This window comes from Phyllopteryx taeniolatus, chromosome 13 (genome assembly GCF_024500385.1).
Source record: "Phyllopteryx taeniolatus isolate TA_2022b chromosome 13, UOR_Ptae_1.2, whole genome shotgun sequence".
Classification (NCBI taxonomy): domain Eukaryota; kingdom Metazoa; phylum Chordata; class Actinopteri; order Syngnathiformes; family Syngnathidae; genus Phyllopteryx; species Phyllopteryx taeniolatus.
Genome location: NC_084514.1, coordinates 13,394,727 through 13,417,906, shown reverse-complemented (window position 1 = coordinate 13,417,906; position 23,180 = coordinate 13,394,727). Strand labels below are relative to the sequence as shown.

At 42.6% G+C, this 23,180-nt stretch overlaps 1 protein-coding gene across 4 annotated transcripts; it reads right to left on the bottom strand.

The window, feature by feature from the left end:
* Window positions 1-795: 795 nt before the first annotated feature.
* Window positions 796-22,940, bottom strand: fndc5a (fibronectin type III domain containing 5a). Of its 4 annotated transcripts, none has more exons than XM_061795904.1 (6): window positions 22,849-22,940; window positions 15,288-15,403; window positions 13,763-13,961; window positions 9,558-9,647; window positions 8,710-8,843; window positions 796-5,887 (listed from the first exon to the last, which is right to left on the bottom strand). In XM_061795904.1, exons 3-6 carry the CDS (start codon window positions 13,944-13,946, stop codon window positions 5,837-5,839), a joined length of 459 nt encoding a protein of 152 aa, XP_061651888.1. In that variant the 5' UTR covers window positions 13,947-13,961; window positions 15,288-15,403; window positions 22,849-22,940; the 3' UTR covers window positions 796-5,836. The 4 variants fall into 4 exon arrangements, with proteins under 4 accessions (XP_061651888.1, XP_061651885.1, XP_061651887.1 ...); XM_061795901.1 differs by lacking the exon at window positions 22,849-22,940 and adding an exon at window positions 21,956-22,091; XM_061795903.1 differs by lacking the exons at window positions 9,558-9,647; window positions 22,849-22,940 and adding an exon at window positions 21,956-22,091.
* Window positions 22,941-23,180: the final 240 nt, after the last annotated feature.

The following is a 23,180-nucleotide window of genomic DNA, read 5'->3' as shown; positions in this document are numbered from 1 at the left end:
TTTTGCAGATTTATTACAAAAGAAAAACTGAAATATCACACAGCCATAAGTATTCAGACCCTTTGCTGTGACACTCATATATTGAACTCGGGCGCTGTCCATTTCTTCTGATCATCCTTGAGATGGTTCTACACCTTCATTGGGGTCCAGCTGTGTTTGATTTTACTGATTGGACTTGATTAGGAAAGCCACACACCTGTCTATATGTTTTCTCCGGGTACTCTGGCTTCCTTCCACAGTTAAAAAACATGCACGTTAGAGACTAAATTGTCAATAGGTGTGAATGTGAGTGAGAATGGTTGTTTGTCTACAGTATATGTGCCCTGTGATTGGCTGACGACCAGTCCAGGGTGTACCCTGCCACTCACCCCAAGTCAGCCGTGATAGGCTCACCCACTCACCCGTGACCTGAAAGTGGACAAGCGCTATGGAAAATGGTTAGAGGAATATGCCTTGACCCTAAATGCTTTGAATTTCTTGCCTAATAAATAGAGCATTATTGAGACCCCACAAATATTTCCAGCACACCATGTCATACCATGTCGTACTTGTTGACATTTTTATTATTTATCAGATTCAGTTGCTCTGAGAAGTCTGACAGTTAATGTCTCGTGAATCCCAAGGTTCAAATGTACTCTTCAGTAAATCTTCTTTCATTCATTCTTCATTCATGCGCATTTTCACTTGCAAACCTGACACCGGAACCTTTGCCTTTTGAACATAAAGATTTAGACACCATCAGATTAAATTAGACAATCCACCACAACATTGTTCCGCATGAAAGAGGTGAGACAATTTTTTGGAGAAAATATTTGATACTTTTTATTTTAAGGAAACACAAGTAAGCACACACCAGATACTTCCCAACTGAAGTTGTGTAACCTTGTGCATAATAGTTAATTAAACCATGCTAGCCCTCATTAAGCAACAACTGCTGTACACATTATACAATAAATATAAAATATGTTTGGATTAATAAATCCGTTTTTTTTCTAACCATGTTTCTTTGTCCACAATCTCTGTTCACAACTGAAACAGGCTGATCGGTCTCAATGGTGACTTTGTTTCCAAACATGTTTTCCAATTCATACAAAACAATAAACTCGTAGAGCAAGAAACATGAAAGCAATGTAGGCAATGTAGGCTGGCTGCATTTAATGCAAGGTCCCGACATCTCAATAAGAGGTTTCAAATAGGTTCTTGAATGAACACCATTATTGATTCTATTTGAGGAGAATATTGTGTCTTTATGCAAACTACTCAAGCCAAATACATCCATATTGGCCAAACACTCTTAAATCCTTCCACAATTTGAATATAAATAGTGATTTTCAATCTTTAACAGGGTCAATGAGCAAATGTTTATGCTTGACAACAACAAATGTGAGGAACCTTCTTACACACAATGTTCATGAGTACACCCATCATGGAAAACCAATAATGTGGCACTCATTTTTCAACGTGAAGCTACAGTTAAAATGATTTCTTTCAAACAAAGAAAGAGTCATTTTTTTGTTTGTTTTAGAAATGTTTCAAATGATTTATATCCTTGTCCTTATCAGGCAACTTTGAAGAATCTTGGTGGTCTTATTACTATTTCTTAGCACAGTGTTTTTTTTCCTAGTTCTCTAACAGTGGTTTCTGGTATACAATCTGTCTTGAAGATTCAGTTTAATTTAAATTGATTCTAGTAAGTTTAAAATATAACCTAGTAGCATTAGATGCTAATGTAAGAATATTTATTAGGTAGGAAAAGAAATAAAAACATAACAACAGTGATTACATTTGGTACACAAAATGGCTGCTGTTCATACCTGAATTGATTCCTATGAATTGAAATAGGGAAAAATGGATTCAGTCTTCCACCACAAAGGTAAAGAGCAATGATATTTCTGCCCAATGTAGGAAGAACACTGTTTTAAGGCCATGCTCCCTTCAACTGGAGCTCAAGGTCCTGTGTTGGCCTGTACAGAAAATAAGTCCCTGCTTGTCGGAGTCCTGTGCTTTGCCATTCATAAAGAATAAAAGAAGCCGGACTGATGAAAGGCTGTCACTGCAGTCATCGTCAGTCGAGTCCAATGTGGCTCTGCTCAAGTGTAACCACTGGACTCATTTTACCTCTGTCTTCTTCCACTGCAGTATAAAATAACATGAAGCTTACTCCTCAGTTAAGTGACTGTAATAGTGGTAAAACATGCAACCAATTTACTGTAATGGCCAGCATCGAACATGAGGCGTATTAGTTTTGCAATGAAATGGTGTCAATCATTATACAACCCCAATTCCAATGAAGTTGGGACGTTGTGTTAAACATAAATCATCATTTTCAAAACCTATATTTAATTGAATACACTACAAAAACAAGATATTTAATGTTCAAACTGATAAACCTGATTGTTTTTAGCAAATCATCATTAACTTAGAATATTTATGGCTGCAACACGTTCCAAAAAGGCTGGGACAGGTGGCAAAAAAGACTGAGAAAGTTGAGGAATGCTAATCAAACACCTGTTTGGAACATCCCACAGGTGAACGGGCTAATTGGGAACAGGTGGGTGCCATGAGTGGGGATAAAAGGAGCTTCCCTGAATTGCTCAGTCATTCACAAGCAAAGATGGAGCGAGGGTCACCTCTTTGTGAACAAGTACGTGAGAAAATAGTCGAACAGTTTAAGGACAATGTTCCTCAACGTACAATTGCAAGGAATTTATAGATTTCATCATTTAGGGTCCATAATATCATCAAAAGGTTCAGAGAATCTGCGGCAAGCGGCAAGGCCGAAAACCAACATTGAATGCCCGTGACGTCGATCCCTTAGGCGGCACTGCATCAAAAACCGACATCAATGTGTAAAGGATATCACCACATGGGCTCAGGAACACTTCAGAAAACCAATGTCAGTAAATACAGTTCGGCACTACATCCGTCAGTACAACTTAAAACTCTACTATACAAAGCAAAAGCCATTTATCAACAACACTGAGAAACGCCGCCGGCTTCTCTGGGCCCGAGCTCATCTAAGATGGACTGATGCAAAGTGGAAAAGGGTTCTGTGGGCAGACGAATCCACATTTCAAATTGTTTTTGGAAATTGTGGTTGTCGTGTCCTCCGCGCCAAAGAGAAAAAGAACCATCCGGACTGTTATGGATGTAAAGTTCAAAAGCCAGCATCTGTGATGGTGTGGGGCTGTGTTAGTCCCACTGGCATGGGTAACGTGCACATCTGTGAAGGCACCATTAATGCTGAAAGGTACATACAAGTTTTGGAGAAACATATGCTGCCATCCAAGCAACATCTTTTTCACGGACACCCCTGTTTATTTCAGCAAGACAATGCCAAACCACATTCTGCACGTGTTACAACAGCGTGGCTTTAGACTGGCCTGCCTGCAGTCCAGGCCTGTCTCCCATTGAAAATGCGGGGCGCATTATGAAGCGTAAAATACGACAACGGAGACCCCGGACTGTTGAACAGCTGAAGCTGTACATCAAGCAAGAATGGGAAAAAATTCCACCGACAAAGCTTCAACAATTAGTCTCCTCAGTTCCCAAACGTTTATTGAATGTTGTTCAAAGAAAAGGTGATGGAACACAGTGGTGAAGATAACCCTGTCCCAGCTTTTTTGGAACGTGTTGCAGCCATAAAATTCCAAGTTAATGATTATTTCCTAAAAACAATAAAGTTGATCAGTTTGAACATTAAATATCTTGTCTTTGTAGTGTATTCAATTAAATATAGGTTGAACATGATTTGAAAAACATTGTACTCTGTTTAACACAACGTCCCAACTTCATTGTAATTGGGGTTGTATTTTCCCAAAAAAAAAATACGGTTATTCTTGCATGCACAATTGTTTTGTCTGTAAACACAATGTAATTGCGTCAGAATTAAGATGATGAGTTCCAAGCTTCTGAATAACTTCTTATACTCTTATATTTGGGTCAGTAGTTTGACCTTTAAACATGTTTTTTTCCTCAACAAAAGAGTATTTTTTTAAACATTAATAGCTCAATGACAAAATGTATAATATAAGCACATAGAGTAGATAAGCGCTACAAAACGATTATTAATAGACGGACATGAAGAGTAAATAACACAAAAAATACATATTTCACCAGGAGAACCACCCTGTAATGTTAAAAATGCACAGTACTTTGCAAAGGTCTTAGTCTACCTTTAGCTTCCATTTCATTTTAAGAAGCAATTTTCGCATCGTAAAACACTAATTCGTTGGACTGATACAGATGTTATGAATTGCGTGAACAAGGGAGCTGGCAGGGATTTGGTGCCCCTATATACAGTATCAACTAGGGCGGTCCATTCCATTTGGGCAAATTTTCTTTTCTACATCGTCTGTACTGTAACACTTGCGGCAATTGCAGCATTACAAAATCAGCAAATGTAATTGTGGCCTTTAAGACTTTTGCGCAGTACTGTAGTTATTGAAATTGTCATAACTCATTTCGGGCTCCGACAATCTTAAATGTATTTACACATTAAATATTTAGGAATTACTCAGTCTGAACCTGCAACTGTATTTTTCTGTGCAATTATAGTTTCTATTCAATTTATTTTAAGAACATACAGTATTGGATAAACACACACAAAGCCCTTTATGCCTTGATGACATCTGGTCATCACGGAATCTTGACGCTGAATGCATGAAATGCTGTTTTCCAATGTTATTACAAGAAAGCAAACATCTGAGGGTCGTCGTACTCATTTGTCACAATGCGCATGTGTCTCAACATTGCAATGCCTAGAGGTTACATTTGTGTGTTGTTTTTCTACAGAATGTGACCTCATTGCACGTGAAGTCCTTGCCTCCATGTGCTGGGCCTTAGAGTTGTTATTGCTTAAGGAATATCTCCTCTAATGTCTCTACAAAGGCCACTTCTCTGTAGATGTATCCAAACCTCTTTTACAAGACCCAGAATGCTGATATATCCATCACCCTCAAAGATAAATAAAGACAGTTCATTCGTGATGTCGGAATTTAAAGAATCTGAATCTATTAAAAGCATGAATGAGACAAGGCGATGTTAAAAAGGAAATGTGACCAAACGTGACACCAAACTTCAGCAGTGAGCGATCCCTTGGAAGCTGCAATGGCGTCATCGCAGCTCATTTTTAGAAATTGCTCCTCACTCAACCAGGTGCAGTCTGGATTCCCTGAGGGGGGAAACAAGCTCGCCGGACATACAGTATGTTCCCCACAGGATGGCAGAACTTTCTGTCTCAATGAGGTGCCAAAAGTACCAGAACAATAGAAATGTGGGGGCAGTACATTGTGTAACAAAACAACGCTTGATTGATAAATGATTCACCCTCACTCAAAGAAAGTTGGATTCGAGAATGTAAGGCCAAAACAATAGCTCGAAGATGGGATTAAATCACACCACAAAGGAATATTTCGACACAGTGGGAACTACCCACAAATGTTGTCAAATCACAACCCACTCAAAGACAGAAGAAAGCGGGAGAGTATATGAAAAGGTCTACGACTCTGGTAGTCTATCGACTTTGGTCCTTGGGGTAGCTTGAACAGCACTCGGTCCATCTGTCCACTGCTAGGACCATTTGGCCCTAATCTCTGCCTCCCCCATGGTACGTTGGTTGTTAAGCATGGCAGATCCGCTCAACTCTCCCTGCAGTCGCTCCACTGTGGGATGTCTTCTCAGGCTGGCCAAGTAGTTCCTGAATCCCTGGAGTCCCGCAAGCTTTGGTTCATTGGGAGGCCCGCGGCAAAGGAGACGTAAGCGAAGCATTCTGACAAACAGATTTACTTAAAAGGGCCCACTTATTTGTGAGAACACCAAGTCACAGAGAAGACAGTCACACTTCAATGATGTTGACAGATTGCATCCTATTGTTGTTCTTGGAGAACTGTGGGAGTAGAGAAGATGACATGACTGAAGATCCCGGAGGGCTCTCAGGAATAAAACAATGAGCATGGGGATGCCTCTGTGCTGCATTTATGTTCAAGGTTATTTGTTTTGTTAGTTGGCTTTTCTCCTATGCATAAATTGGCGAAACGACTAGCACTGGTGTTTGCATTGATTACAAGAGGCTGAGTGTGTTTGCTACATGATGCTGAATGGTGCAGTCATGCACAAATGGCACCACTTGAAGCCATATTTCCATTTTGTCTGAAGCTGATGTTCAGATGACACTGTGGGTGTTTGTCAATGTCAAGTATGCTGTTCCGTTGGAGAACAGAAATGGGTGCATGAGCGGAATATACAACCCCAATTCCAATGAAGTTGGACGTTGTGTTAAACAGAATACAATGATTTGCAAATCATGTTCAACCTATATGTCATTGAATACACTACAAAGACAAGATATTTAATGTTCAAACTGATAACGTTTATTGTTTTTAGCAAATAATCATTAACTTAGAATTTTATGGCTGCAACACGTTCCAAAAAAGCTGGGACCTCAATGCAACAACTTAGATCATAATCAAGAGGATTACTGAGCTTTACATACACAATAACATTAGCATTTCCGTGACCAAGCACAAAAGCGTGAAGATCGAAGATATTGATGGTTGATAATTGCTGTTTGTTGTTTGCTTAGTTGATTAGCTAGTTCATTTGTGAATTTAGGGGTTAGTTAGTGGATTACAAAATAACTTGGTGGGGTTCCACATGAAGAAAGAACCAATTAGATGTTAAGGCTTCTTTATACTCGCACGGTCGGCGACTGTGCTGACGTCACTGCGGCTATCCGGCGCGTAGCTTGCCTTTATACTCGAGCGCAACTCACGCGTGCAGTTTTGAAAATGTACTGCAGTTCACCTCCAAGTCGAGGGTGTTGCTACTGATGCTATTGGCTTGGACACCACATGAGTTTCCTCTCCATTTTTGGGCCATTTTTACTTTCCTTTCGGTAACAAGGAACAAAGCAACAAGAATGGCGAGCGTGGAACAGTGTCTGCTAGAACAAATGGACATAGATGACCAGATGATACGTTTAATTATGCTGCAAAATCGATCGAGAAGGCGGCGATGGTATGTAGAATCAAGGGGCACGCTCAGTACGTCATAACAGCATGTGACTAAAACGGACCAATCACCAGAGATGATCTCCGCTTATTGCTTTGCAAGTCACGAGTCTCCAGTCGTTATCCTCAGGTCCCGAGTCAAGTTGCAAGTCCGACACTTTGAGTTTCGAGTCTTTTCGAGTCATTTTAACAACAAATTTATATATATATATATATGTGTGTGTGTGTGTGTGCGTGTGCGTGTGTGTGTGCGTGTGGTCATGTCTTGTGCCGTCCGATTGGAGAATTGAAGTCAATCGACACTAGTGATCACGTTGGATTGGCGCAAAAATAGATCACGCATGCACTTATCGATAAATAAAAGTAGCGAGCGGCATGGCGATCATTGTAACGGAGTAAAAGTATCTATTCTTTTTTACCTAAATACTCAAGTCAAAGTAAAAAAATGTATAATTTATCCAAAATGTTACTTGAGTAAATGTAGCGGAATAAATAGCGCGTTACTACCCAGCTCTGATCTACACAGACTTATCTTCATTCAAGTCACAACAATAGACCAAGGGGTGGGAGGGGGGAGGGGGGGAGACAAAATGAGGAAAAATGTGTGGTGGCCGTCACCGGTGCTCGGGAGAAGACGAGGATTATTTAAGGATTGCTTGATGTATGTTCATGTATTTGTAATACGATATGGCACGCAAGCAGGCAACAAATTGTTATGTAGCCTAGCAAGCTAGTGCTAGCACTAACGACCGGTTGTACGTAAACATGCCGGCGTTGTGTTGAATCATGTTGACAACGGCAAACATGGGGGGCGATGCGCCGGTCACAATAGGCAATCCTATCGGTCGCTGTCGGAGAGTTGGCGTTAATATGTCACACTACACGAAGATATACAAAACAGTAAAACATGCTAGACTCTTCATTTTGGCGTCGTAGGGCTATCGTAGGGCCGAATCGTTAGGCGTAGATTATGTCACACTACAAGAAATCTTGTCGTTCCCGATCTAGGAAATCGGCTGCAATAGCTAATTGAGCCAATATCGCGGCTAAAACGATGTAGTCTGATCGAGGCAGAACAGAGGAGGAGTGAAGCAACATGACAACAACACAAATGACAGAAGTAAGTCAACAACAAAATGGATTTAACAGTACAAAATACGCCTTCTTGAGTGGCTCAGTCAGAGTCCTGATCTCAACCTAATTGAAATCCAAAGGTTCACATACAATACCTTTTCCACTCAATAAAAACATGGAAACATATCGTTTGTGTGGTATTGCTTTTAGAAAATAGTTTGTCTATTGTTGTGACAAGTGAAGATCAAATCACATTTCATGACCAATTTATGCAGAAATCTTCAAATTCCAATGGTTTCCCAAACTTTTTTTTTGTTGCAATTGTATAAAGCATTCTCACTGTTACACTGTTGGGACCACTTCCCACTCGCTTTGCATCATTACCTCAAAGATGATGCACGCATAATATGGAGTATTGTGCAGGTGGAAGAGAATATACTGCATTTGTAGGACTCCGAGACACTGACGGCAATGACAGCAACCTTTTGTTTGACATTGACAAACACTGTATGAGTGCACAAGAATGTCAAGTGAAAAAGGTCTGGTAGCGGGCGGCACCATTCACCTGCCCGGTGCCGTTGAGGGGGGAGGCACCTCGGGGGAGGAGGGAGTGGGCGGGTTATACCTTACTACGCAACAGCCCCCCTGTCGGGTGTTCGGGAGTGCTGCACTCTGATGAGGTTTTGGCTTTGTCCTTGTTGTTGTTGGGCTCATTGTCTTTGATGATGTCATACTGGCGACAGAAGAGAGCGATCACACCTGGGAAGAAGAGCGTCAGAACAAGTGAGCAGTAGTAATTCTGTGGATGCCCATAATCAAGCATTATACATTTATGCTTGATTATTTAACATTCTTTCACCGATGAGAAAAAGGCATTGCTCAACGGATGGAAGTCACTTACAGAACAAAATGCACATTTTGTTCCTTAAATTTGTTCAGAGCAATGTACACCGGAGGGTTTCATGTGACGCTTGCCTCACTTTGAGGCATTAGATGACTTCTGGTGTAATAATGTACAATGAACAACACATGTTCGTGGTTCAGCATTCACTGATTCGCATTTCTCCGATTTTTGGGGAATTTATCCTCTGTTATTCCTAAATAAAAGTATTGCTTTACCACCTTCTTGTGGCATGTTGGGGCCAATGAACTATGTTGAAGTGACCAAAGTGGTGCTTTGTTCACATCTTTTAACGGGGTTTAACGGGGACATGGATTACCCACGGATTCTTGCTATTCGCCGCAGGGCTTGGTTCCTACAACGGGGGTTCACAGTAACAGAATAAAAACAAATTACAGTAACAGATTTCCATGATATCTTCCCTGTGCTGCTGACAACCCTAGGCACGTGCATGGTATCTGAAGATGGCGATGATATAATATGCTGTGATATAATAGAAAAAGTCCCAATACATTCACACACAATTTTTGAGGAAATCTCTCTAATTCTACAGTGTTTTACATGATCCTCACCTGCCCACATGATAAGCACCACCACAATGATGATGAGCTCCCCCGCCCTCAACTGGTTGGTCTGGCCCACTTCCTCCATCGTTACTTCGTCTGTGAGAGTAAAAAGGCAGCATACTTGTCAGGGAATCGCTCAGATGGTTTGCACTCACGCAAATTCTCCTTAATGCTAAGGAGTCTCTGTTATTTCCTTTTTTTGCGACGGTTCTTGGTGAGTTGCACTGATCTTGGACGGCAATAGTTCATCCATAAGTCTTTGGAAAGTCGAGCGTCAGGCTTTGCGGACTAAAGAAATGGCAACTGCTTGTTGTAGAGATGATAGTTTGCATTCTGTTGACTGCCGAGGTGCCCATGGGCACTTTTCTGTCATTCCTGAAAGTTGTGGAAGTCACAGGCTTGATATAAAGTTCACCGCAGTGTAGAGAGTGGGCCTCACATCCTTTGTTAGATTCACTGGGTGACATTTTGAGGCCCCAGTGTGGCAAGAATGCAATTCATGCTCCAGTAGCTTTCCGAAACAAGCAATTCTGCGGATCGATTGGCCCCTTGTCCACTATTCACTAATCAAAGCACAAATGCCCAAGGGGTGCTAGGGCTCTTGATCCTATAAACTGGCCAGATATCACACTTTTCAAGCACAGCAACCAAAGGCCACACCTGTTCCCGTGCAGCAGTGCCTGCATCGCTCGTCTCCACTTGCCCTTCACTATGGTTATCGTTAAAAAGAAAAAAATGCCGATTGCTAATTTGAGTCAAGCAAAATCAACCGAACACAATAATACATTGAGCAAAAACAAATCGATTTTAATTGGAGCTCAAATGTCAATCCACCTTGATGACAACGGTGTTTTAAAGTAGGCTCAAATTGAAATGAATAAATGTTTACAAACGGATTGCTTGTTGCCATACTCAGTAGAAAGACGTAGAAATTAAACTTTCATTCTTTCACTCATAGAGCTTGAAGTTTGAATACAGGTATTGCATTAATTCATCTTAACGCGATATTCATTTATTTAAAGAGAATCACATAAGCAAATACAGTTTTCTAGAGCACCATTCAGTATTCGACTTTTTGCTAAATATATTCATGATCATTTAATTCACAACAAAATCTAGCTGCCTAAACGTACACAGTCTCATAAATAGACAAATGTTGCTACTGAAAATTGTTCAAATCAAATTTGAGAACACAAGATGGAAAGTAATAATATTCGGATTTTTAGAGACCAGGTCTCAGTTGGTAGAGCGGGTCGAATCCCGGCTCCGAAGCGCTGTCGAAGTGTCCTTTGGCAAGACACTGAGCCCGAAATTGCCCCCAGTGGGCCTGGCCTACTGCATGTAAGTGCATTCCATTTCCCATTTCCCTGGAGATAAAGCTACAACAGTGAAGCTGTAATGTATGATCATACTGCTGGTCTAGCTGTGTGCCGATAGGTGATGTCATAGTTCACCTTGATTCCATCGAAACGTTTTGGAATTGGTTGAAGCCAGAATGAAATGGAGGATTTCTTTTCAATGTGTTGCAATGCTCTGTACAATGTAGTCTGAGACTGCGACACAGTGTTCTATTGGTTAGCATGCTTGCCTCACAGTTCTGACCTATTGGTTTGAATCTCGGCTCCCATCCCCCTGTGTGGACTTTGCATGTTCTCCCCATGCTAGTGTGAGTTTTCTCTGGGTACTCTGGCTTCCTCCCACATTCCAAAAACAGGCAGTTTTGGAATGTTTACCGAAGACTCTAAATTTTCCAATAAGTGTGAATGTGAATGTGTTTTCTTGTTTTTTGTTTAGTTTTTTTGTGGCCTGTGATTTAATGGTAACCAGACCAGAGTGAACTTCATTCACCTCTCCGAACATACTGTATATGTAGGAATCTGAACCAAGTGAAAAGTTAACCAGTGTTCGACACCGGAGGTTTCACTGTGTAACTGTCAGTTCACATATTTAGGTAAGGATTAAATATATTTTTTTTTAGGTTCATTGTAATGTTCTTGTGAGTTGTAACCTTTGACTAGGTTAGCCCTTTTGTTTTGTCTGCTCACACTTTTCACACATTCATTATCATCATTATCAACATTATATTATCATGTTTTCTGCAGATGTTGTTCAGTTTGGATTTGCTGTAACTCCCTCTAACCTCATTTGGTCCCCTCAAGATTAAACTGAAGAAAAATGTGCACACTTTTCCGGTTATTGTTCCTATTGAGACTGCCACGTGGGTTTGAAGATGTGGCGAGGAGAGAAAGTCTCTCTTCTTTGAAAATTCACCTGTCATAAGTAGACAAAGCGTGAACAGTACTAATGGAAGCGCTCATACACTTTGCTGTGCAAATAGCAGCAATATTTCTCTCTTTGGCTGATTCACTTATAAAACCGCATACTTCATTTAGTTAATGTAAAAATGTGACTAATGTTTCTGTTAATGGGTGGTTTTTTCTGAGATCTGAGTAATGCAATGACACATTGGAACATCAATCCAAAGCTAATGTGAAGGTTCCATTGCAGAAAAGAAAGTGATTTGGAATTACGGTATACTGTATGCAGTAAACCAGCATCTGCCGACTGGGTTGGAAAACGTACAAAACGAGAAATCAAGGAGGTTCCACTAACTGTATAATATTGCTTCCTCAACAAAGTTCATGAATATTTAAGAGGCTTCATGAAATTATTTTCAAGGTACAATAACTTTGTTGTTGTTGTTGTTGTTGTCGTGTGTATATATTCCTCTTAATGTCAAAATGTCAGTTAAGAGTCTTGTTTATTTGGGAGAAAAAGTCATCAATGTCAGTTAAATGAGCACAAGGTAGTACAGTACATGAAACTTGGTTTGGGACCTGTCCTGTTATTGATTTTTCAAATTGTATTTGCTTGCAGCAACAACCCTTAGATAAGACTTCCACAGGTAATTAGGCCTAAGTGGTGGAAAGAGCGTACATGTTCAGTCTTCTGCAGTGAACGTACTGTGTTTGTATTCCACACTATCTTTCCACTGTGAAAGAAGTTCAGACTCTCTATGGCTCCACTTTCACGGAGGAGTCCTGCAGAGCGTCACACAGGAGCTGAGGATGAGGAGGAATTGTGGAGATAAGGCTTCAGCCAAGAGCGCATTGATTTACCATCCCTTGCAGCTTCCTCTACTCGGCAACTGATAAATGCTCCCCCTTTTCCCTCATTTTGGTTTACTGTGCAGTGGTGCTGATTGCAAGCAAGGTGGCCTGCAGAGGCACGTCAATACAGAAAGAATATACCCCCTTGGCTGTGCAGAGCACTCTGTTGTGAAAGTTCATGTCACGCTTTGTTTGCATATTGATTTTTATTAGACTTTACGACGATCTGATCGGTGTGATAGGTATCGGCCGATAATTAGCATTTTATGCTGAGCAGCTGATCGGCTCTCCTGTCATAATTCGCCGATCCGATCAATGACGTCATCGATCGGCTCCGCGCAAGACGTTGAACTCGGCGTGGCCGTTGCGTATGAATCTAAAAGCCAGTTTATTTTTAGCCTTGTCACGTATCTTGTGGCGCAGTACTGTAACTATCTGACGTCCAATAAAGTTTTTTTCAATCTTGTTGATGAGGAGCATGCCGCGACTAAAAAAAAAAAAAAAAAAAAGGAAAAGCCAAACGGACGCAAACTGTGGACAACACCCGTCCATATAGCGCCGGGACAGTGAGAAAGGTAGAGTAAGCATGTCATTAACTGTATTTATTTAAGTAATTTAATTACAATAAGTTAGCACCCATTATTCCTGTCATGCCGTAATGTTGAGCTGAGCTGAGCTAAACTTATGTCAGTGGCCAATCCTTGAACTTTTGTCTAAAATGCTAGAGAATAATTTTGAGCTGGGATGGGCTCCAGCACACCCGCGACCCGAGTGAGGTTAAGCGGGACAGAAAATGGTTGGCTGGATGGATACAGCACTCAGTATACAGTGCACAAGTATACACAATAAATGACCAAGTCATGTAAATGGACACATTGCTCCATCTTGTGATCGAATTGGTGATCGGTTATCGTTTTTTTAAACTTGCTGATCGGTGATCGGCCCCAAAGCTCCCGATCGTGTGAAGCCACATTTGTATCGGTGTTTACACAAGATATTATCAAAAGGCCAAGTTCTTGCTGCACCTTCTAGGTTGAGAGCAAACACAAAAAAGCAGTGCAAGCATTTTTGTATTGATTCACGCTATCGGTTCCACTTTACCTTTATTCTTAGAAGCCTGAGTATCGGCCTCCTTCGGCGTTCGGAAGCTTAAAGGTTCGCTTTGAGGACTCGTCCCAAACATGCTGATGGACTGGACATGTACAATGTAGTCTGTCTCCTCCTCTAAGTCCCATAATGCACAGGAGCGTGTTGTGGTGTTGACTTCCTGGATGAATCGTAGCATACGCACGTCTTTCTTCTGTTGGGGCACAATACAGGAGAGTTTTGTGGAATAATGTTTAACACTGAAGACTAAATTATACGGCACATTAATACCATACAGATAAACTAAAAAGTAACGACTCAGAAAGATGCTAATTGTAACATATTGACAATTAACTATTGCTACATACTGTACCTAATCTAATGATCAATCAGGGGCATTTTCCCTGAATCTGAATTCTTTAGCATACCAAGCTTCCCTGCATGACTTTGCCCCAGTGCTCAGCGCAAGATAAAAGCATGGTTTGATCATTTTAGTGATGTTAATGCCGTCAAACTCCTTTTGGATGAATTAGAATGAAGATGGTGAGCCTGTTGTCCCACACTAGCAACCTCAGACCTCCTAATGATCTTCATGATGAATGGATGAAAATTCTCAAAGATACACAATAGAATTTGTCACTCAGACGCCCTATTTTGTTCCACTTAGAGTTTCTGTGTATCAGTTAGGTGTCCCACTTCTTTAGGGAGGATTTTTGCTGCAATACTTTTGAGCATCCATTTTCTGAGCCGCTTCTCCTCACGAGGTTCGCGGGCGTGCCGGAGCCCATCCCGGCTATCATCGGGCAGGAGGCGGGGTACGCCCTGAACCGGTCGCCAGCCAATCGTAGGGCACGTATAGAAACACAACCATTCGCACTCACAGTCACACCTACGGGCAATTTAGAGTCGTCAATGAACCTACCATGCATGTTTTCGGGATGTGGGAGTGCCCGGAGAAAAGCCACGCAGGCACGGGGAGAACATGCATACTCCACACAGGCGGGGCCAGGGGATTGAGCCCGGGTCCTCAGAACTGTGAGGCAGACGCTCTAACCGGTCAATCACCGTGCCGCCCACTCTTGAGCATTTTACACACATTTTACAGGTACTGCTGCCAACTGAGCCATGCCTGCCCTGAGTCTGCATATTTTTGCCCGTCTGTGTGCATTACAGTATCCGTGAAAAGGATAAACAAAGGTTAGTGAAGTTATGCAATTCATGCATTTGTATGTAAATGACTAATATGTTGATGTCAGTAAATAGTAACCCCATTACTCGGATCTTTTTTTCTTTTCTTCTGAGAGCTGTCAAACAAGACCACAACTACTGTGATTGTTCCCATAATGAATCTTATAGGCTAAAGGAAGGGGATTACACAGTAAGAAGAATAGAAAAATGGCAGCAACCCACAGCGATTAAACACGACCTCATTTGTACAATGTCTCACTGAGTAGTTTGTACGTGCATGTGCGCATTCTACAGTACTTATTGAAACAAAATGCTATGTGTGTTGGATGTATGGTATCTGTGTGTCCATCACCTGCTGTGTGATGGCAAAGCCAATGACAGGGTCTCCCTCGGGGATGTCCCATGTCACCAGAGCAGAGTTAGCTTTCACTGCTTTGATGGTAACATTGACAGGAGGGGACAAGGTATCTGCAAAAAGACAGACAAAAGTGTGACTTTTAAACTTCTGAGGGGTAAAATCAATGCAAAGTTTGGGTCTGTCTCATCTCTGCTGTAGAACTCACCACAAATTTCATGGTTAACAGTATGTAACATATAAAAGTGTTTTTTTTTTTTATTGCGTCATCTGAATTTATAAATCCTGCAACAATCCGTAAAACAAGTCAAATTGAATTTGGCCCCTGGTGTAATTCTATTTGGCCTGCAAGAACAGATCAAATGATGGAAAAATAGGAGCTTTCAAGACAAGTTGGAAGCAGAATATCTGTTCACCAATGTAAAGGACAGACCTGTTTGTCTGTGCGGAACCATTTTGGCTGTTACAAAAGAATATAACATTGACAAGCTTGAATGAATGTCTTCTTTATGAAATGTTTCTACTCCAAGCAAGGAACTGTTAATAATTTACTGGTTGGATTTTCATTGAAAGATATACTTATTTTTTGGGTAGGGCTGTTTTGTTGTTGGCCTGTGAAAACATGATTTCATGAAAAAGGATCTCGAAAGGCTATAGATAGAGACAGATCAAATAATTGGCTGCACAGGTTTTTATCCTGGCTTGATATCTGCGACAGAAAAATGTGGCAGTATTCCCTATGGAGCTGAATAATTGATCACGTTTGTATGTGAACGTGATCAGTTACGGCTCCAAAAGTGTACTCCAGGTTTTCATGGAGATGCATTGCATGCCTCGGGGTGCAACTGAGTTCTAACAACATTAAGAGCTGCTCAGCTGTCAGAGGTCTTGTGTGCTGCCTGAAAGTGTCAGACAATGAAAACTGAATAACATGAAGAGTGTATGTATATATCTCCAGAGCCATCTAGGCAAACAGCAGCGGTTTTTGAAAGAATAGCAACTTCCAGTAACAAATGATGAGACTGTTGCAGCACCTTATTCTAAATAAGGCATCCACAGTATAATCATCATCATGTTACAGCACATTTATGAATGAGTCTGGCCTTGATAGATATTTGGACTCTTAAGTCAAATAAGTAAGATGAATAGGGACAAGAAGAAGTGGTCACTTTCAATGATGCCCCTCTGCTGGCTTTATTAGGATATAAACATAATCAGGCCGCTCGGTGCGGAGATGATATATTGTGCAGGTTAACAAATTACACTACTGATAATTAATGGGCGGGGTGCTGCAGCTCATGAACTCGCGCACTCTTTATTCAGACGCTTGCCAGCAAATCCCCAACGTTCCAGTGCGACTTGTTTCCACGATACCTGCGGTTGAAGCTGTGATGAATAGCCTGTGTAGGAAAAGGTGACAGGAAGGGGGCCAGCTGCATATCTTTATCATCAGCGACTATCATGTTTAAAGTTATTTTGCTTTTGCTTACTATTTATCTGTCATCTGTCCCCTGAAGACTCCGAAACGGGAGGGGCCTGAGGGGACTTAAGAAGTCCCAAATCAAACTAATTCAGCTCTTTCAGTCTGTCTATATTGTGCTCTCATCTCAAAACACACACAGCGAGTTGACCTTTGATTCCTCTCAGGGACTGCGACTTCAACAGGGACTTTTAGTAATATTAAAGGCCAACTCTGCCGCCTGCAGATTCTTTTGTCGATTCTCTACCCACTGGTCCCTCATCTCAAACCAACGCACACATATGCCCGACTCCCGAAGAATATTGATGCTGGAAGCCTTAATAACAATGCTGTCTGTTGCAATGTCTCACCTAAAAGTTTTACTATAGCAATAGCTTGAGCTTTTCAGTGTTGTTCAAACTTTTTTTGAGCTGAAGGACACCTTATGTTGGACCACTTCATGAAAAAAAATTACAGACTCCATACAGGAAGGCCAGAGTCAAAATTCAAACCCAGAACCGCAACACGGTCAGACAGATGTACACTATGCTGCCAAAAGTATATGCTCATCTGCCTTGACTCACATATGATTTGATGATATGATTCTAAATCCATCCATCCATCCATCCATTTTCTAAGCCGCTTCTCCTCACTAGGGTCGCGGGGGTGCTGGAGCCTATCCCAGCTGTCATCGGGCAGGAGGCGGGGTACACCCTGAACTGGTTGCCAGCCAATCGCAGGGCACATAGGAACAAACAACCATTCGCACTCACAGTCATGCCTACGGGCAATTTAGAGTCTCCAATTCATGCATGTTTTTTTTGGGATGTGGGAGGAAACCGGAGTACCCGGAGAAAACCCACGCAGGCACGGGGAGAACATGCAAACTCCACACAGGCGGGGACGGGGATTGAACCCCGCACCTCAGAACTGTGAGGCTGACGCTCTAACCAGTCGGCCACCGTGCCGTGATTCTAAATCCATATGGTTTAATTTGAAGTTTGTCTACCCTTTTGCAGCTATGACAGTTTCAACTCTTGTGGGAAGGCTTTCAACAAGGTTTAAGAGTGTAACAGGAGTACATTGGTGAGGTCACACACTGATGTTGGATGAGAAGGCCTGGCTCACTGTCCACTCGTGTTCGATCGCATTGAGGGCTGGACCCTGTGCAGGCCGGTTGTGTCCATCCATACCAATGTTTCTCATCCATGTCTTTATGGACCTTGCTTTGTGCACTGGTGCACAGACATGTTGGAACAGGAAGTGGTAATCCCCAAACTGCTTTCACAAAATTCTAACATGTTGAAACGGATAGATTTTATAACCGATTTCACAAAGCTTTACAAATGTTCAGGCACCACCTGTGAAACAAAATCTTTTCCTTTTCCTTCCGAATCTTTCCAGTTGGCGTATTTATTATTGAGTTTCCTCGAAAACAAACACTACTGATACTTGTTTGACTGTGTTCAAGCATATTATAACACACAAAGGGTGATTTAAAGTTTTGTGTGTAGAGTATATCAAACTTGATTGCTCACGCAAATAGATGGAAGCTGATCTACTAACCAGGCCCACCCACGATGACATCTTGCAAAATTGCTTCGCAGTTCATTATGCAGGTTCTGGAAGGAGTATATGCAAATAAATTAATTTAGCACATGCAATGTGACTTTTCAAACCTGACAGGAATTGTGATGGCTGATTTTGCGTCGCCCTCCTGGAAGCCGTCACCTTATCGTGGTGGAGGGGTTTGTGTGTCCCAATGATCCTCGGAGCTAAGTTGTCTGGGGCTTCACACCCCTGGTAGGGTCACCCATGGCAAACAGGTCCTAGGTGAGGGACCAGACAAAGCACGGCTCCCAAGACCCCTATGAAGACTACATTAAATGGATCTAGGTTTCCCTTGCCCGGACGCGGGTCACCGGGGCCCCCCTCTGGAGGTGGGGCTCGAGGGCGAGCGCCTGGTGGTCGGGCCTGCGCCCACGGAGCCCGGCCGGGCACAGCCCGAAAGGGTAACGTGGGTCCCCCTTCCCATGGGCTCACCACCTGTGGGAGGGGCCATAGGGGTCGGGTGCAGTGCGAGCTGGGCAGTGGTCGAAAAGTTCCGACTAGATATAGTATAGAATCCAGCTTTGCTGGTCGCTGAAGCAAAAACCCGTGCATGGGAGGAGTTCGGTGAGGCCATGGAGAAAGACTTCCGGACGGCTTCGAGGAAATTCTGGTCCACCATCTGGCATCTCAGGAGGGGAACCAGTGCACCATCAACACTGTGTATAGTGGGGATGCTAGTGGGGATGGGGCGCTGCTGACCTCGACTCGGAACGTTGTGAGCCGGTGGGGAGAATACTTCGAAGACCTCCTCAATTCCACCGACACGCCTTCCCATGAGGAAGCAGAGTCTGGGGTCTCTGAGGCGGGCTCTCCTATCTCTGGGGTTGAGGTCACCGAGGTGGTTAAAAAGCTCCTCGGTGGAAAGGCGAGGTCATACGTCAATCGTGTCGCTTATAGATGAGCAGAGTCACGCACGTGACGCATCCCACCAACTCTGACGGTCATCATAGCCTTAAGACGAATAAATAACGATGTCAATGTATTGTTTAGCAGTCCACTATACTATGTTTCAGTTTATATGGCATTACGCCGAATTGGTGCTATTTGCATCCCCAGGAAATAACATGTAGAAATGCACCATGAAAATATTATGAAGCATCCTGCACGCTGATCTGCGTTACTATTCTATTAGTGTAAATGTTATGTGGCTATATTTCACGAATTTGCTCATATGTCAAAAAAACAACAACACTTATTATATTATTATAAATAAGTTACCTGAGTTGGGCCAATACAAATTTTGTGTACTGTATAGCTAAAACCACTTTTAAGTGTGCATGTTTGTGAATGGCCCATATAAAATATATATATATATATATATATATATATGTTCTCGGTATATATTTTTGTATGTATGTGTCTATGTATAACCATAGACACACACATATGTATGTATATTCGGAGAACATTTCTTTTTTTAATGCGTGGTCGAGGTATCGGATCGGGACTCGGTATCGGCAGATCCTGAAAATCCCCCCCCCCAAAAAATAGACGTGATCGGGACAACCGTACTCAATTCCGTCGTCTCGATGGCGACTGAAAATGTATCACCTGCACCTGTATAATCCTGAGCCCGAAAAAGTTTCTATATTTTTACATGCAGCATGAAAACATATTCCCTGAGCACTTGAAAGACTGCATTCTAATTATAAGCATTACAAAAACTGGAGTCATTTTGCCTTTTGCAAATGTCGAATGATTCATTGATTCATTGATTCCCCCCCCCCAGCCTTTTTTTCTTGAAATAACCCTGGGAAAATTGCCCCCGACAATTTACAGACTCATTGAGATGAATGTGTTAGGGAGTGAAATTGAAACGTGACTTCTCTCCTTCCCCAGGTTCAGCCAGCTGTTTGTGAGTCGCGATAAACACACACCGATGCGGTAAAGACGTCAGCACGGATGTAAATGTTCTTGTCCCGCGCCCGCGCACTCTTGCCAGGCCGACACTCAGACTTGACATCACATCAACGTTTCTAGAGTTTGCCTTTTGAAAGAAATCGCCTTCACCTCTTCCCTTGCGACTTATGAGCCTTACGTAAATACACTGTAAAATAACGATTGACGTCGCTACGTGCAGATATAGATGCATTTTGTATGCGGCATAAATGTGCATCCAAATAGGTTATGAATGCTGCATTAACTGTGACGATCTCCACATGTGGCCATTATATGATAGACAAGCATTTTCATGAGCGGATTCATGCGAAGCTATATCGAAGGAAGCCAGAATAAGACGCACAATTTCAAATATTATTCCAATTGTGCTTGTTGGATTATCAAACAATAAATGAGTGATTTTATTGATTTATTGATGTATTTATTATTTTGAAAGAAGCTCAGTACAAATGGCCAGTGAATTGTTTGACAGGTAGAAAACTGTTGGCCGAATTAGAGGTACATTTACATGTTGTGTGTCGCTTTAAAGCAGCTCCAAGGAAACACGCATCAGTCCACTGCTCTGTGACAATGCAGCAAACAAATGCGATCCAGCCTGTTCTCAAAGGTCAGCTAGTAGGGGATGTGATGTCATGGATATTTTGTGGAACTTCAATATATCCCAAATGATTTGCGAATAATCATTCAAAAACAAAAAGATCCTAAAAACGCGACAAAACAATGAGCGCTCGAGGTTCAGTCATGCAGCTGTTCTGACTCTGGAAACCAAAGTATTAGAAAGTGACGATGGATGCAAACTACAACCTCGAAAATCAACATATGATTAAATTGACAGTGTCAATCAAAACAGAGAATTCATATCTTTTTTGATACAGTGAATAGGATGACCAAGTGGTCTTTTTTTTGTGTGTTTTTTTAAAAAAAATGTGTAGGCACACCAACACGAGTGTTTATGTGCCAGTTTTGGATGATGGATGAAATACAGTATAATGCTTATATTTCTGATTTGAAGTTGTACTCTCTTATCTTGTATTATCTTATTAGCGCTAAGGATGAGGGGCATGGAATAGTGTACAAGAGATGATAACTGATTGACTCAAGATCCCATTTGTGGGCTACTTAAAAAATGTTTCTTGTCCTTCCCATAATGAAGTGCAGCAGTTTAGAGAGAACAATGTTTGCCAGCGGTGTGAACATGAATGTACCTTTTGGACCCGGTAAGGTCCAACAGTGTAGAATATTATCAAATGTGTACTTAATGGACACATTTAATAAGCTTCAAGTCTTCGTGAGACTTGCACAATATTTTGCATCAATCATAGATCTCGGCACATGCGCGCGCACACTGTGTTACATGACAGCCAATTCCATTTCTAATAAATCCCATAGGAGCCATTCAACCTAGGCCATCGTAATACAGTCCATTGTAACAGATAAACAATCACACTTGCACGTCGCTCACTAAGATGTCACGCAAACGCTCTCCACGGGTTCCGGAGATAACGCACAGCGTGCACGTGCACGGTGCACGATGCACGATGACGTTCACATCGTTGCAAACGGTCTTCCCTTCTTCCTCCCCGCGCACACGAATGTGGAACCTTGAGCCACCCAGCCAAATGGCACTCAGGTGGCGCGGATGCTGCCGCGCTATAAAGAGCCTCTTTGCAATTGCACATGATCATCGTCAACTTACCCGCTGAGACCCGCGAGACGCCAAAGCAGCTGAGAACGAGCAGAACAAATGGCTCCATCTTTCTAACGCTCGGACGATGTGCGGTCCCATTTACTCCTCCTGCCGGCGAGGCTCCGTTAAGCGCCCGGCTGGCATGTGCCCCCCCCCCCCCCCCCGCCCCCCGCCCCGTGTGAAAGGCTCGTCTAGACGGGAACAGAACACCGAGCAGTCCCGGTAGCTGCTTAGCTGCTTCCTCATTCAACACGCTCGACTGTGCCCACGAGCATTACTCTCGAGTGGGCTTCAGCGGGTCTTCTTCCTCCGTGCACCAGCGCAGCTCCCAAAGAATCCTCGTGCTGCACCTGGTGATGAGGATGAGGATGCTGCTGCTGATGCTGCTGCTGCTGCTGCAGAGTGAAACGTGCCGAGAGCCCCCGCCAGCTGTATTGCACCGTGAGAGCCACTCAGACGCCGAACTTACTCTATTTTGCCAATGAAAAGCATCACTCTGAAGCTTTCAAAAGTCAACGTGATTAGTTTGCATTCAGCAATATTACGAGGAGCAGCGTGTTACTCCAATTTGATCAAATTGATAAAATGGTAAAGGTTACTGCTAAAGACTTCCATCGGAAGCATTTGACCAAGACTGATACACTCTCATTCTCCTGCTCGATCCCTGCCCACTCACATATTAAATATGCATCCAGCAGCCCACGCACACAGTCTCTGTAGCCCATCTTTGAAGAGGTTTTCCCTACTTGAAAATCAAACACGTGCCCCCTTCCGACTCGCTTTACCTCGCCCTCCCAATGCCCCCCTCCACCGCCAAACCAAGACCAACACAATCATTTACACGATTCCACCAGCTCACATACTTGTAGGGCTGTTGAAAAAGTTGACATACTGTACCGTACCTGAAGCTCAGGTCGATCCCCTGCTGCATGCTGTCTTAGAAGAGTGTGTGTCTATGTGTGTAAGCGCATAGATGTGAGGGAGAGGAGGAGGCGTTGGGGGGGGGGGGGGGGGGTCTGTACCCGAGCTAGCTCTCCAAGAAGTGTTTTTCACATGCCGCCTTGCACCTCGATTCCTAGCCTGCCGCCTGTGACGTGTTACAGGGAACATCGTTATTGTGGTGTTCTTGCTCGCCCTCAGACCTTGTGTGGATATGCGTGTGTGTGTGTGTGTGTGTGTGTGTGTGTGTAAAACATGCCCACCACCAAAAATGAAAATCCCCTATCTATCTACT